Raw genomic sequence first — 13,574 nt, 5'->3', positions numbered from 1 at the left:
CCTGGAAACAGCCTGCCCTCTTAGAAGGTGATGGTTTCTCTTCAGAAAAGATTAAAGTGAGCATGAATGACTCACCAATGTGTAAAGGGCATGGAAGGGGTCTCTGGAAAGACAGGATGGTCTAATCCAGATTGCTAAACCTGACCCATAGAGGCAGTCAGATAGATGTGTATCTTGCTGATGATAATGGGAACAAAGTCTGCAAAGAGAATGAATTTGCATCCAAGTACACGTGTGCTTTTCTTGCTGCAATGACAAGATGCATCCTGATTTAAAAAATGAACATATACCCATGCTCAGGCTTACTCAAGTCACTAAGATACTGCTGTTTGAAAATGGTGTGGCATTACACCTGATTAATGTATTTAGAAGCAGAAATGTAAGAGTTATACAAAATCATACCCATCTCCTCTAAGTCTGGGGACACAGCACCAAATGAAATTAAATATTGACCTTCCCCCTTCTGTCCCAACTTGGAATTCTACCTCTTTTCTGCCCAAACAAAGGAAAGAAAAAGAACCTTGTCCCCGTCATATTTATGTTCAAGGGTTTCTGTACTGCTGCATCCAAGAAACAAGTATCTGTGATCTGAGGCATGGTTTCCCCCAGTCCCTGCAACTGCTAAAATATGACAAAAGTTGGCATCCTGAGGAGATCATAAACATAACCTCATCCTACCGTGGCAACTGGTTGTCTTCCTTATTACCACATGTAATTAAAATAACTGTACTAGGTAAAAAAGACTGAGGCTAAAACAGGCTTACTCAGGCTCTTCGTAATGTGTTCACATTCTTGGGAAACTCAATAGTAGGTGTCATTTTGCTGCTTTTGCTTTTTAAAACTCTGGTAATTATGCCATACTGAAGTGCACCAAATATCCACATTCTGTTTCTCCTTAATACCGTTTGCATGTGATTAGTACATGTATGTTTTACAGCGCTTCCCATATTCGATTCTTTCCTGATAAAACTGCTCCTTGTAAGAAGCATCTTTTCTGAGGCTTCAATCTCTTTCTTTAGTCGTTTCAAGGTATGCTGAACAGCTTGCATGTGTTCTGTTTCCACACACCGCTCTCTTCTACACTGTAAGTAATGTCAGGAGAAGCATCAGGAAGGCACAGCTGCCTCCACCAGGGAGATCTCTAGCACTCAGATGAGAACAGAAGACACAGAAACCTCAGCATGGCTCTGTCTGAAATACGTTCACTTGAGAAAGCAGTGCTCTGGTCTTACAACTGTGATAACTATCTACTAAAGCACAGAAGCTATTTGTTGTCAGCAATATAGTTGACTGTTTTCATTTCCTATTATGTTCATACCTTTATTGTATTTGCAATTAAATTATGCCAAATGTGATGGGCATATTTTGAATATGCTGAGAAAGATGAGCTCAAATGTTACAATACAACACTGAGAACCTTCAAAAGGCAATGAAAAATTTCCCACAAAATGCTGGGCTCCCCTACGTTTAAATTCTGTGTGTTTTCTTCTAACCTGGAAGACATGCCAGCTGACCTTAATACACCCTTTGGAACAACCTGATCTTCCTATTCCACCCTAAGCAAACAAATAAATCACTCTTTAGAGTGCTGATAAACTTGTAATAACCACAGGCTAGACCTCAGTGCAAGTTTCACATTTCTCTACACTCAGAGAACTTGTTTTTCACAAAATACATTTTTATGGTGAGGGTGGTAAAACACAGGCACAGGCTGCCAAGAGAGGTTGTGGAGTCTCCATCAGTGGGGATATTCAAAGCCCAACTGGACATGGTCCTGGGTAACCTGCTCTAGCTGAGCCTCCTTAAGCATGGGTGTTGGACTAAATGATCTTGAGAGATCCCTGAAGACCTCAACCAATTTGTGATGCTGAAAGCAGGCACTGCTCTTATACACAAATTTCCAGTTTGATTGCAGATGTGTGCAACAAAAACATTCAGAGTAGACTTTAAGATCCCTTGATTTTAGAAACTGTAAAGTCAAGCATTTATAAATTATCATACTGCTAGTATTAAATTGCTTGTAGACCCTTAATATGGATGCATTGCAATGTGGATTATAGTGGAATCTCTAATTATATAAGGAATGACTTATTATGTTTCTGAAGGGGCTTGAGAATCCTGCAGATTCCCTTAAGATAGAAGGGGATAAAGCTGCGCAGGAACCGTATGTGTTCAGTAGTTTAGCAGGCAGAGGCTGTGTGGAATTAAGCAGGCTTAAAGGAAAAGGAAGTTTCAGAGAATAAGGTTGCAGAGACTTATTTAACAGTGTGATTTTATTTTCAGAGCTTCCTAATTTGGTTCAGTTACCTAAATAGCTCTGCTCACCAATACAGATGTTTCTGACACTAAAGGCAAAACTCCTTAAATGTGGACCAAAACCCTCTATCATAATATGCCAATTCCCTTTATCGCCCATGACTGCCAAGGAGGCAGAAGTGCTCTAAATGCAAGCCTAACATCAATTTGGATCCTGGTTTATGTGAGTATGAGCTGTGGAAACTTAGCAATCCAAGGATTTGGTTAAGGAAGTGTGACAAATTTTTTGCCCTTCGCAGAATCATCTAGGTCGGAAAGGACTTTGAAGATCATCTAGTCCAACTGTTAACCTAACACTGACAGTTCCCAACTCCACCATATCCCTGAGTGCTATGTCGACCCGACTCTTAAACCCCTCCAGGGATGGGGGCTCCACCACCTCCCATTCCAACGCCCAACAACCCCTTCTGCAAAGAAATACTTCTTGACATCTAGACTAAACCTTCCCTGGTGCAGTTTGAGGCGATTCCCTCTTGTCCTGTCGCTTGTTCCTTGGTTCAAGAGACTCATCCCCAGCTCTCTGCACCCTCCTTTCAGGGAGCTGTAGAGGGCGATGAGGTCTCCCCTCAGCCTCCTCTTCTCCAGATTAAACCCCCCCAGTTCCCTCAGCTGCTCCTCGTACGACATGTGCTCCAGACCCTGCACCTTTTTAGTATGATTTTAGAACAAAAAAGCAGTGACAATTAGAATGGGCATAAAATATGTTCTGTGGACGTAGAAATACCATATTTTCTGGGGAAAAAAACCCAAACTGTTTTTTGAAAAACATCAGAGGTGCCACCAGTGACAGATATTTGAGATTAAAAACTCTTTGTGGTGGAGGGGGATACGTTAGCATCAAATGGTTTACTTTGTTTTCTACTAGGACCACCACCTTATCTAGCCCCTGTCCTGCTTGCCCAAGGCAGTCTGTTGTACTGCAAGTCAGGTAAGTACCCTGTAAAGGGAGGAAAGGAAAGTCTGAGAAATACGACCATAAAATCAATCTGATAACTGAGGAATGAGGAAAAGTTCATAGAAATTTTTAGAACCTCAAAATATTTGTAACTTGCACTGTGTCATAATACAAGGTGCTGTACAGAAAAGAGATCTCTAGATCAAAGTAAAACTGAGCACAATGACTCACAGCTCTTTACAGGCAGGCTTGCTGAAATGATAAAACTGTACCCTTTGTTAAGAATGAGTCTGCTCACCTTTCCAAGGGCTGTTAGAAGATGGAAATCAATGGACTCCCTGTATCTCAGGATTCGGAGGATGCCATCCAAGTACACCTGATCCTTATTGAAACAGCCTAAAAGGAATCAAGATATGTTGGACTCTATCAGGGTTTATTCAAGGCATATTCTCAGAAGCCATTATGAGCAGAACAATTTTATTTTTAAAAACTAGATATTTATATCCCAGACTTTGAAAACCTTCCCCAAATGTAACTAGAAGGCTAAACCCACTAGCCAGAGAAAGAAATCAAACACAGAAGATGGTGTATGTGAATATCCACAGCAACATTACATCTCTTGTAATAAACGTGAAAGGAGGTCAAACTGGGAGTATGGGCTTTTTCATGGTTTTGCAATTTACATTACCACTTCCAACAAAAAAAATCCATTACTGGTTCATTTTGAAAGTCTCATGGGTGTGCATTTTCAGCCTCCTGCTGCCTCATTTGAGAAAGTGCAGAGTCCCACTTCTTCCTTTTGCAAAGGTTTTACTGTTTGACATGATGAAGGAGCTCTGTTCTGAAAACCTCCCTGAAGTACAAAAATAGAGAAGACAAATAGGGAACCCACCTGGTTGTGATGTGTCAGTCCACCCTCTCTTGGCTCGTACGCAGTAATCCCACCTGGTATTGGGGTCCTTGACAAATTTCCCCACGTCCTCGAAAAGCTGACTGAAAGACATTTGGCTGGCCTGATACACTGTGTAGTAGAGTAGGGCAGCTCTCCAGAGAAAAGGGTCTTTGCGGAACAGGACACTGTGAATGCTCGCTAGCCCTTCTTCTGTAGGGTTGATTGGTTTTAACCCGTGTTTTCTACGTCCGTTCCAGTTGCACCAAGGCTGGCTGTTGTTGTTAAAACCCCGAAAATAATGAGTTCCTGAAAAGAAAGGAATATGGGATTTAGAACAGTAACATCTAGTGATTAAAAAGAAATTATAAAATATGGAAGGAGATGACCATTTCAGAACTCTGAACTGGTAGGACTGAGCACTGGGAAAAGTGCCAACTTTAGCCTTGTCTACAACAGAGAATTTTTGTCAGAATTAAATACATGGTGCAATTATTAATCTGCTGACTGCAGGTGGCAGTCCCAAAAATGCCTAAGGAATACAAGTGTTAGCTGGACTTGAGTTCCCAAATCCGTGGAATTTACGAAAGTGTCTCACGAGCTGAATGCCTCCAGCATAGGCTAGGCATTGTAGTGAACAGAAGGAAGGAGAATCAAAGTAAGGAGGTCCTTGAAATGTTGCCTCTTGAAGGTGATTAAACAGCCCTGCTGCAGCCTTGGAAGAGGCTATGTCCCCTGAGTAACAGTGGTCCAAGGCAATTGCAGGGCTTATTCTCCAGTTGAAATTCAGGTACTAGCCAAATTTATCTAGTTTTCATGTACTTAATTAAAACAGAGTCCCTGAAAGGTTTGTAGAAATTTTCCATGGGGCTGGGCCAACCTTCTATAATGCAAAATCAAGGCAATCTTACACTAGTTTAGTGGTCGCTGGGTAAATTCTTCATACTAGAAGCATGCCTACGTTTGCAAGCAGTGCAGCATAACAGAAGCAGATTTGTAAAGTGAAATGGCTGGTGCTGAGGTTGAACGGTCACAAATATTTTTATTTCCCCTTTTTTTAACTCCAGACTAGCTCTAAATTGCTCTCATGAGCAAAGTGACCCTGAGCAGCGGCAGTGCAGAAGGTATGCCCTGGAGCATAGCCTCTGGCCTAGCATCATCTGAAAGGATTTCGCTTTGCCTGCTCCAAGATCCCTCTGGCTTGTGAACTTCAGTGCAGTAGGTGGGACTAGCTTGTGGACTCATTTCAAAACCTCGCTCCTGACCTGACCTAGAATGCTAATGTACATGAACTCTAGGAATTCTCAAGTGAATTATCATCCTTTTACTGCATGCTGCAGTGATAAATAGGTTTCTCCTTCCCATTAGCACACCTACAGCATAGGGACATTCCCTCCTTCTGTATATATACAGTGCCTGGCCCATCACTGCAAAATAAGTAAGAATGCATGCAAGTACTCCCCTTTGCCTGAAGAACTGATGTCATGCTCATACCAATTTCATGTCTCAGCATCCCTTCCAGCCAGTGCTCTCGCGCAGTGGAGATATTGATAGTGAGAGTGGGGCGGCCATTCACCACTGTCATTGAGGCTCGAGATAGCAGGTCCTCCGTGAGATGGACCACAATCTGAAGATAAGAGAGTGCAGGTGGCAAAGAGCTCTCTTCTCGCTCCTGTTCCTGCTTTTTCCTTCAGCTCTCCCATTATTTCATTTCTCTCTGGTCCCTTGCCCTTCAGAACTCTTCCTTGCTCCCAGCAGTCACCTATGAGAGACACCTCTGACTCCACTCAGCTGTCCTAGTCACCCGTGTTGCTGCCTTGAACAAATCTTGGACTCTAGTGGGGCTTAGCATGAAGGTTAAGATAGACAGACATGAGACTGTAAAATTTAATACAGTAACACTGACTCGATTTGGGGGGTAGGGAACAATCATATGCAGAGTAAATTAGAGAAAAATTCCCTTTTTTGAACTGTGTCTAATCATCCTGGTATTACTGAGAACTGAAAAATAAGACAAGCACACATAAATTGACTAGATATCCATATACCTCACTGTCTGAAATCTTTTTTGTTGCATTTCTAAAGCCACATGAATGAGAGAGGGAAGCACTGTGTACTTTTTTTCCTGATACATGAGACAGGCTTGAAATATTATTAAAATACTGGTATGGGTTTGGTTTGTTTTATACAGGAATGTAGTTCTTGTTTTCCTGTTTTCTCTTGGAAAATTGGTAATCAAAACAAAAACTGCCAGAGAAGAAAATTAATGCACAGGGATATATTTTGTTATTTGAATTTAAAAAGACTTTTTAGACAAGGGACTGGGAGGGAGAAGAGAAACTCTGTTGAAGACTAAGCACCTTTCCCTCTTCATGTAATGCCTAAAGAAACAGTACTGCTCAGAAGAGTACAAGGGAGAGTACCTACAAGAGATGTAAATTTTTTTTCATGTCAAAGTTAATAAAAAAGGACCCAGGTATCAAAGCCATTAACATGACACTTCCCTGTATTCAAAACCCACCATTCAGCTTCAAGTTCAACAGCAAACAATCAGTCCCGTAAAACTTATATTTAACATGCAGGAAAGACAGGTAAATCCCAAAGCATTTAGATTTAAAGCATGGGTACCACTTAGCTTTATTAACACCTCTTCAACTGGAGAGACTATTTGCATAATATTTTAGACCATACTAAGCATGATTTATTAACCCTATTTTTGCAGAGAAAGTAAAGTATTTCATTAAGAAGGATATAAGATGTTCGATAAGAGTGTAGGATCCTGCTTCCATGAAGACAAACTAAGACAAAAATGAACGCAAAGGGAGATAAAAGCACAGCAAAGACCAAAAAAATTTTTTCTGTTTGCTCTAAACTGTAGTTTCACAGCCTCACTCTTAGAAACACAGGTAAAGTCTGCTATCAGTGTCAAGTTACAGTCTCCCAAAAGGGTGTGATGAGTTTAACAGTTTCTCCTAATAATATTATGTTTACTAATTAAACCTAGTTCCTGGGAAACTCATTTTTGTCTCTTAACCTCCCATTCCAGACTCCTCTTGCTTGCTGCCAGTGATCTTACCCAAGTCTTAGATTGTGTCAGCTGGTGCTTTCATTTGGAATAATTCTCTTTTTATGCATTCAATTTCATCTGACTCTTCCAAGCAATTCTACATAACTCAGTCAAGTGGGCTTTTAAAATCCTGAATATAGGAAATAATTTTTTTGCACAGGACTCTAAAAAAATTAGATGGTTGAAGTCAGGAAAATCCAGCACTCAAACCAACTCAACAAGCCAACCTCTTTCAGACATTTTAAATCATTTATGTCACTTTCATTTGTGTTGCTTCTTATAAATCAGTCTCTTGGGCTGCTGCTTATTTTTCTTGGCCATTTCTTAACTCTTTCCTTTGGTGTGAATAATTTGACACAAGAGAACGGATGGCAGAACGGATGAATAAATGGAAATGTGCTAGTCTCCAAGCAGCTGAAAAAAGGAGAGAAGGAAGGGTGTCATTCTTGGGCACTCCCATATGAGGTGAACTTAAGAAAAAGCATATATGAATCAGGAAACAGGCTCAGAGAGATGGCTGAAGCATTCACAAGGAATCTGCATCATTTCAATTGTTCAGAAATCAGACTGGGCACAGGAATGAGAAAAATATGATGTAAAGAATATTCTTGTAATTGTGGAGGAAAGAAAGGCCTCCCAGATGGTCTGTCAGGTCCATCCATCTGTAATTTCTAAGATCTAGATAAATGTTTCTTTCCTGATCCAGTGTATGACTTACCTCACCGAGACAGCCTTCTTTCACCATGTATTTCCTGACATGATTCCAGATCCTACTTTTGGTCAGCAAGCTGCCTCCAGTGGCCTGTTCAAATTTTTCATAGCTTCCATATTTCTGCAATGTCCGCTCCATAATGTTAATGGACTATAAAATACAAAAGCATAGCAAATATTAATGCAGCAATGCCCCTGTGTCAGACTAGCATGTGCATTCTTTCTCTCTCTCTCAATCTCTGTTTTTAAAAAATCTTTCTTCTTTTTTTAACTCCCTGGGAGTCACTATCAAACTGTAGTCATAGAGGCTGATGTGCTCTGTAATCAATTTATACCATCTTCAGACATCCATTAATGTCAAAGTACTGAAAAAATGTTCTGATCAACTCATCTTGGACCCACGTACGTCAGCATGGCACAGATGATTATCAGTCTACCGAAATAATACCCATTTTCTTTTTAATTTTGGGAATGTTGTGCAACTGCCTTGTAAATCAGACATAACAGGTCACAAGGACATTTGCAGTTTGTCAGCATGTTTCTTTTTATGATTTTCCAACGAAGTTTACAAAGATCAACTATTACTGTCATCTCACTTCATCTCTTGGTATTTTCTAATTTAGAAATGCTGAACCATGATTAGGCAGATGTGTAACTATAATTTTAACAATAGCATTTCTACCAAAAATATCTTCTTACAATAAAATCCTCTGCACCATGGGTGTCTGTTTCAGAAAGGAGAAGAGAGAACAGGAACTTTGTTCATAGAACTTTCATTTAAACCTTTCATTTAAATCACAATACTTACTTATAACTCCCCAAAATGAAGGACACATGTTTCATTAGGCAAACAAACTGGTATCAACAATTCTCTTACATATTGCAGCTAGAAGTCCCTTGTGGATGGAAAGCAGAGCATGATACCTATTATGTGATCTGAACTCTGCATGTTGAAGATGTTACTGGTAGGGTGTGAAATACACATTCCCAGTAATTTACTTCCAACATGTCATTTCACACCCTTAAAAGAAAATGTTATAGAATAACTTCTTGCCCAGCAATAGCCCAGCTACAGGGAATGGCATTTTTCACAGATATGGTAACAGAAGCTCCCCCAGATAAAAAAATATTACTGATATTACCTTAAAAAATGAATGTTCTTGCTGAGAAAATACCACTAATGATGAAGGTGGAAATCTTGCAGATTGAATCTCTTTTTATGTTGTACACTTATATCATGCATGAAGCTGATAACATGCTTGTTTCCAGCTATGTAATTCTGATGTTGCCAGAGTGGCTGATTGTCCACAACACCAGGGTTCATTTTGTATCTCTCACAGCTACTAACAATCCTGTTCTAATTTTTTTCAAGTTGAAACCAAGCAACCCTGTGTAATTGCTACTGAAAGACACAAATAGAGGATATACCCTCATCTGGTGCAAACTGGGTAGCTCTGGCATCATTTTGCCAACCCGCTGCTGTAGGTATTTGACAGAAGTTCGGTGCTGTTATTTTTGCTGTTACTCCTAAAACTTATTGCACAGAAATATAAGCAAGGACAACTACACATCTGTACTGCTGACCAACGAGGTAAAGGGGATTTTGGTTCTCGGTAACTTCCCTGTATATCAGGTCTTGTACAAACGCATAGGTGTGGCAGTGCCTGAAAGATTATAGAAGGAGATTAGAGAGGTCTTTCTATGTCAGTAAATAATATTTTTTTCTTGAGTCTCTCAAATAAATGAAGCAAGGTTAGTGTCTAAGTATTAAATGAAGGAATACATTAATCCCTCAGGCAAGGCCTAATATTTCTGGAGACTAATGTCAATTCCTTCTAGCAAAGTTTAGGATCAAGGACTAGATGTAAAGAACAAATCAGAGCAAAATCTAGTTCTTGTTTAATAGCTTGTATATCTTCCCAAAGGATTTTTTCCTTTTTTTTTTTTTTTTTTTTTTTTAATTTACATATGAATTTCTAACTTCTAAAAACATGGGCTCTTTTAGAAGTTTTTCAGTGTCTGCAAATGCTGAGTCATTTTCCTGCCTTACACAAAACCCTTGGTTAAAGAATAACCCAAAAATTCCTGTCCCCTGTCCCAGGAAGTTTATTCTCAGACACCAACCTGAGTAATTAATGACAACAGTTCTGCAGTTTCCTTTGCAAGGTGCCAGATCCTTAACATACGTATGCCTCCTAGTAGTTGTTTGGTGTATCTAATTTCTCTGAACATTTAATTAACTTTATTTGCTTACTCTGAAAGAAGTCTTCTCTGAATTAATCTTCTTGCATGAAATTTGTCTCCACAACTTTTTGATATTAGTTTTCAATTAAGTCTATTAGATTAAACACAGTAAGTACTCATATAAATTCTTGGAGACTTAAGTTCCTTTGAATGTGCACCAGTGATTTCCATTCCTAAAGAGAATTGCGGCCCAGCAGCACCATGTTTTGTCTCCTGAACATCTTCCTTTTCTCCCTATCTCTTCCTGTGGCCAATTCTATCTCTCAGTAATAAGTTCTGGAAAAAAATCATTATAATTAGTAGCATTTTATAAAAATCACAGTGAGATGAAGAATTAAGATGCAACAGGGCTTGTCAGAGAACTGCAATCCCTGGAGCAGCTACACTACACGGTATCCCCCAAATCCTCACTTTCTGAAATAGGTCTTTACGTTCAAATGTATGGTTGTACAGAACAGCAATTCCCCTCAAAAGTTTTGAATAATGTGATTTAAAAACACAGTCGATCTTGTGGGTGGGAAGATTTGGCATTAAATTCTCTGGAAGTTATTTACTGCAGGAACTGATGCTGGGATGGATGTTATATTCAAAAGTCACCAGGATTTGGTCCTTTCCCTTCTAAGGGTTTTTAAGGCATCTTTCAGAAAGTATCCAACACTCAGGTTACATCTGTCTGCTAGTAAATCAAACAAGAAGAGGATATTGGCTCAGGTGCTAGAAGGGCTCCATTCACTGAGCAGAATGGTTGGTAGGCCCCCAGGCACGGTGTTGCCTTAAGGTGAACCAGCACTCCTCTCAGGCAACACTTGGCTATTGCCAAAGGATCATGTGGCTGTTGGGTTCCCAACAAACACAGGAACAAGAATATTACATTTTGATGCCCATACTGCCTCTCAGCAAACCAAACATCAGGTCCAGTTCAGTTTCATATCAAACAATGCAAAAAAGGTTTTTTGACGACGTGATGGCAAAGCCTCTGGATAGAGAAAAACGGGCAAGTGAGATTCACAGGCTGAAAGAAGCCAATAAAGGTAGCAAAAAGATAAGAAGTAGGCTTGAAGGATAGCAAAGATACTTTACGTATTTTTTGAAAAGAGTAGGACAAATCTAGAGTGCTGATCAAAGTCGAGTAGGGGTGGATGAGAGCAGGTTTGATGAAGCAGAGGACTGCCAAAACCGTTTGAGAGCAAGGGGGCAGTTTCAACTCAATGTGCAAGCTCATAAAAATAAGGGTGTTTGAAAATGGCTTGTAAACTCTATTAACCAGTTCTCTGTTTGACACTGTTTATAAAGGCATTACTGCTATGAGACGCAGCATTATGTAGGTTTATTTGGTGGTGTTCTCTCAGAGGACTCTCCTACCTTAGTCAGAGTGCAGGTATTTTCTAAAACCACTTAATCACAGCAAACAGTGAGAAAATAAGCACTGAACAAGCATTAAACTTCCTGCTTGGTCATCTGTAACAGCAAACTCCTGCAGCTGAGACCTATGTGTGCCAAGGGAGGCAGCACGAGTTTGGGAGTCAGAAGACCCAAGTTCTACCTCCTGAATCCTTCCTGGGCTGTTTCAGGTTTTTCCTAAAATGCTGTGAGACACTTGAATCAACAGCACAATATGACTAGCTGGTTTTCAGGGATACTTCCCCCTGAAGAAGCACAGACCCACTCTGGCCTCTCCCACTTCAACCCGGTGCACAGTTTGCAGCTTCAAGGGGAAGAGTGGGATACTGAAGGGTGCTTCCTCTACCTTATGTGCCATGCTGAATAACCTCTATCTTGGCAGTTCAGCCACCTCCAAACAGATGTTGCAAGTTTGAACCCATAAATATTGAGAAAGTCACTAAGCTTTAGCCTCCTCATTGCTGAACACGTTCTCTTCATTAGGAAATCACTAAGAAGGGTGCTCATCACCACCACCTTCTTCCGTGATTCTGTCTCAAGCAAAACAGAAGTCCCGAGAATTCTTTCCAAGTGGGCAGGTGTGACTCGAAGCACCAAAACAACAGGGAGAGCCATCACACACACACATTGCCACCAGCATATAAATCTCTGGGGAGCGGCAGATCGTCCCAGCACTGAGGTGGGCCCTGTCCCCAGTGACGCTGCTGGTTTTGACACTTCTTGCTACAACCACCCTGGCTGGTGGTGGTTCCTGAAGGGAAAAGGTTCAGGATATTTTCGGATCCCAGGCATTGAATACAACACGGAGCCCCTCACTTGGGGTTCTACACCTGTCTCTGAGGTGAGATGACTCAAAGTCAGGTGTTGCAAGAACTTGCTGGGAAAGGGGAAAATCCAGACCAGCCTGACAGCTCTTGCCTATTCCAGCATCCAACCGTGAGCTTATTTTCCAGCCTCTGGGCCAGCAGAAAGCAAGGTACTGATACTGTCACAGTTCTGACAGCCAAACTAAACTCTTCAGCAACAGGTAAAAAAATGGAAGAAAAGAAGGACTGTGTGTCTGTACCAAGTTACTAGTTAGGAGTAGTAATTCCTGTTCTTTTCGTTATTATCTAAAAGGTCTGGTTTAATCCCTCTTATCACTATTGAAGAGTGCCAAAAGAAGCAGTGGTCCCAAGACAAGTCCCCTTGTGCAGCAAATCTGTTGGTCAAGAAAATAATGACACAGAAGCACTAACAAGAGCAAGACAGGGCTCTAATTGACAGGTTTATGTTGTGGTGGTTTGGCTTTTTTAAACAAATTATTTACAGCTGAGTAGGTCTCTGAATCCCAAGTCACCCATGCGCAGCAACACAGCTTAGTTACTTCAGAGTTATTGTAGATGCATGTACTGGTAAGACATGCTCATGAAACATTTGAGGCAATCAAGTTAGAAAACGGGCTCAGTGACCTAGGAGTCAGGCCCCTGCATTCAGTCAGCTCATCCTACATTCATTCAGAAGCAGCTCTGCTACAAAAGGGTTGCAGTTTCTGTTGAGATTTGTGAGACAAAGTCTCACAGGCACCATCACTTTCCTCCCTGCATAGCTTATTTGGGGGGGGGGGGGGGAAGCTTCCCAGACACGTCTTTAGGCAACACTAAGATGTACCATATGTAACTTGTTAGTCTAAACAGCAGCTGTAAAATGGTGGCTGCCTCCTTTTTGGGTCAAGGGAAAAAAGGAGGGAGAGAGGTAAGAGCAGATTTTTGAGGCTAGTCTACTCAGGCTGTGGTACTTTATTCAGTGTTTACAGTGGCTTTTCTTTCGCATGCTTGTTCTCAGTGTGACAAAGAGCATGTTTAAGTAATTTAGAGGCGGTAGAAATATTTTTAATTAAATACTTTTCAAATACTTTGCAATGAATTAAAAATTAATACTTGGGTTTTTTTATGAGACCGTGTCCTGAAATAAACCGATGCTCCTAGTGTAGTATCACCAGAAGTGATCTACAGTCTCTTCTAGTGAAAAAGAATTTTGTGTAGGACCTGAGAACTTATGCTACTTGGATG

The 13,574-nt window shown here is 40.7% G+C and overlaps 1 protein-coding gene across 5 annotated transcripts in view; it reads right to left on the bottom strand.

Annotated features, from left to right (window-relative positions):
• Positions 1-13,574, bottom strand: part of MATCAP2 (microtubule associated tyrosine carboxypeptidase 2) — a 29,588-nt gene that overhangs the window by 4,344 nt on the left and 11,670 nt on the right. For 3 of the 5 annotated variants that reach the window (XR_012633237.1, XM_074900798.1, XM_074900799.1), the window contains 4 exons: positions 7,886-8,029; positions 5,595-5,727; positions 4,104-4,409; positions 3,510-3,607 (listed from right to left, as the gene is read on the bottom strand). Coding sequence is in view for 4 of the 5 variants with exons in the window: in XM_074900798.1 (XP_074756899.1) it covers positions 3,510-3,607; positions 4,104-4,409; positions 5,595-5,727; positions 7,886-8,029 (681 nt within the window). In the remaining variant the exon portion in view is untranslated. Of the gene's footprint in view, positions 1-3,509; positions 3,608-3,937; positions 4,065-4,103; positions 4,410-5,594; positions 5,728-7,885; positions 8,030-13,574 lie in introns of those variants that run through there. The other 2 variants (XM_074900801.1, XM_074900800.1) reach the window with 2 other exon arrangements.

Source organism: Athene noctua, chromosome 2 (assembly GCF_965140245.1).
Source record: "Athene noctua chromosome 2, bAthNoc1.hap1.1, whole genome shotgun sequence".
NCBI lineage: Eukaryota > Metazoa > Chordata > Aves > Strigiformes > Strigidae > Athene > Athene noctua.
The sequence above is the reverse complement of the archived record's forward strand: the minus strand, read 5'-3'. Positions and strand labels throughout refer to the sequence as shown.